General features: G+C 39.0%; 1 protein-coding gene across 1 annotated transcript; it reads right to left on the minus strand.

Annotated features, from left to right (window-relative positions):
- Positions 1–231: 231 nt before the first annotated feature.
- On the minus strand, positions 232–1,044 carry LOC106477588 (WASH complex subunit 1-like; the record flags this gene model as incomplete). Its single annotated transcript, XM_013938133.1, is given in 3 exon segments — positions 232–313; positions 600–989; positions 991–1,044. Coding segments are annotated over 3 exon segments (526 nt in total), but the record flags the coding sequence as incomplete, so codon positions are not given.
- Positions 1,045–1,048: the final 4 nt, after the last annotated feature.

Here is a 1,048-nt window from a genome sequence, read left to right on the forward strand (position 1 = left end):
ACTGTTAACACTTGAAATGTTGTGTAATATATATTACTAAAACCATACTCCTATAAAATAAATCCCAACTAGTTTTATTTATTAGTTTTAAATCATGTAAGATGATTGTGTATTACACTGCTAACACTTGAAATGTTGTGTAATATATATTACTAAATCCATACTCCTATAAAATAAATCCCAACTAGTTTTATTTATTAGTTTTAAATCATGTAAGATGTCTATACTTGCCTGATATTCCTTTCCTTCTCATCTGTAATTTGTTGAAGAGGTCTGTCATCAGGTCACCTGAACCACCTACAGTTTTTTCTTCCTACAAAAATAAAACTTTTTAATTACACTGCTTTCATGGAGACCACTGGTGTTGAGAAAACAATGAGATCTAATGTTACAGCAACAAACTAACGAAGTATTGATGACAGAGTAAAACTTTAATTAAAGTCAGATCCACCATCACATAATAACAAACCACAAGTGTAATTTAATGTTTCTGTTATTTATGTATGTACTATAAAATTTAATGTTTCTGGTTTCTTTTCTCATACCTTGAAATTCAGGAACCTACCATAGCTGTGCTAAACAACCTAAGAATTCCTTACTTGTTTCTTCTTCTTTGCCTCAATCTTTCTCTCTTTGACACTTCTCAACTTAGCCTTCCCACTGCCTCCCATTTGCCTGATAGACTCCAGTAAGCTAGCCCTGGCATTACCAGGATGAACTACAGACTCTGGTGCCCCCGCGACCAGCTTCTTGGAGTCTAAACCAGAATGTGGGCCGTCCAAAGCATCTCCACCCTCGGGTGGAGGTGGTGATGGAAGTTCCTCTGGTAAAGGTGGTGGTGGTGGTGGAGGAGGAGGAGGGGGTGATGGAAGCTCCTCTGGTGGAGGTGGTGCTGGAGGTGGAAGAATTGCACTGCTGGAGTTAAGACACGGTGTTTCTGGCTCAATGGTAGGCAATTCAGGTATTGCAGTATTAGGGAATGAAGGTGCCAATGGATGGACCCAGATCAGCACTGTACAGCAGATCATCAGCAATACCTACAGAATGG

This window comes from Limulus polyphemus, unplaced genomic scaffold (genome assembly GCF_000517525.1).
Source record: "Limulus polyphemus unplaced genomic scaffold, Limulus_polyphemus-2.1.2 Scaffold23336, whole genome shotgun sequence".
In the NCBI taxonomy this organism is placed as follows: Eukaryota; Metazoa; Arthropoda; class Merostomata; order Xiphosura; family Limulidae; genus Limulus; species Limulus polyphemus.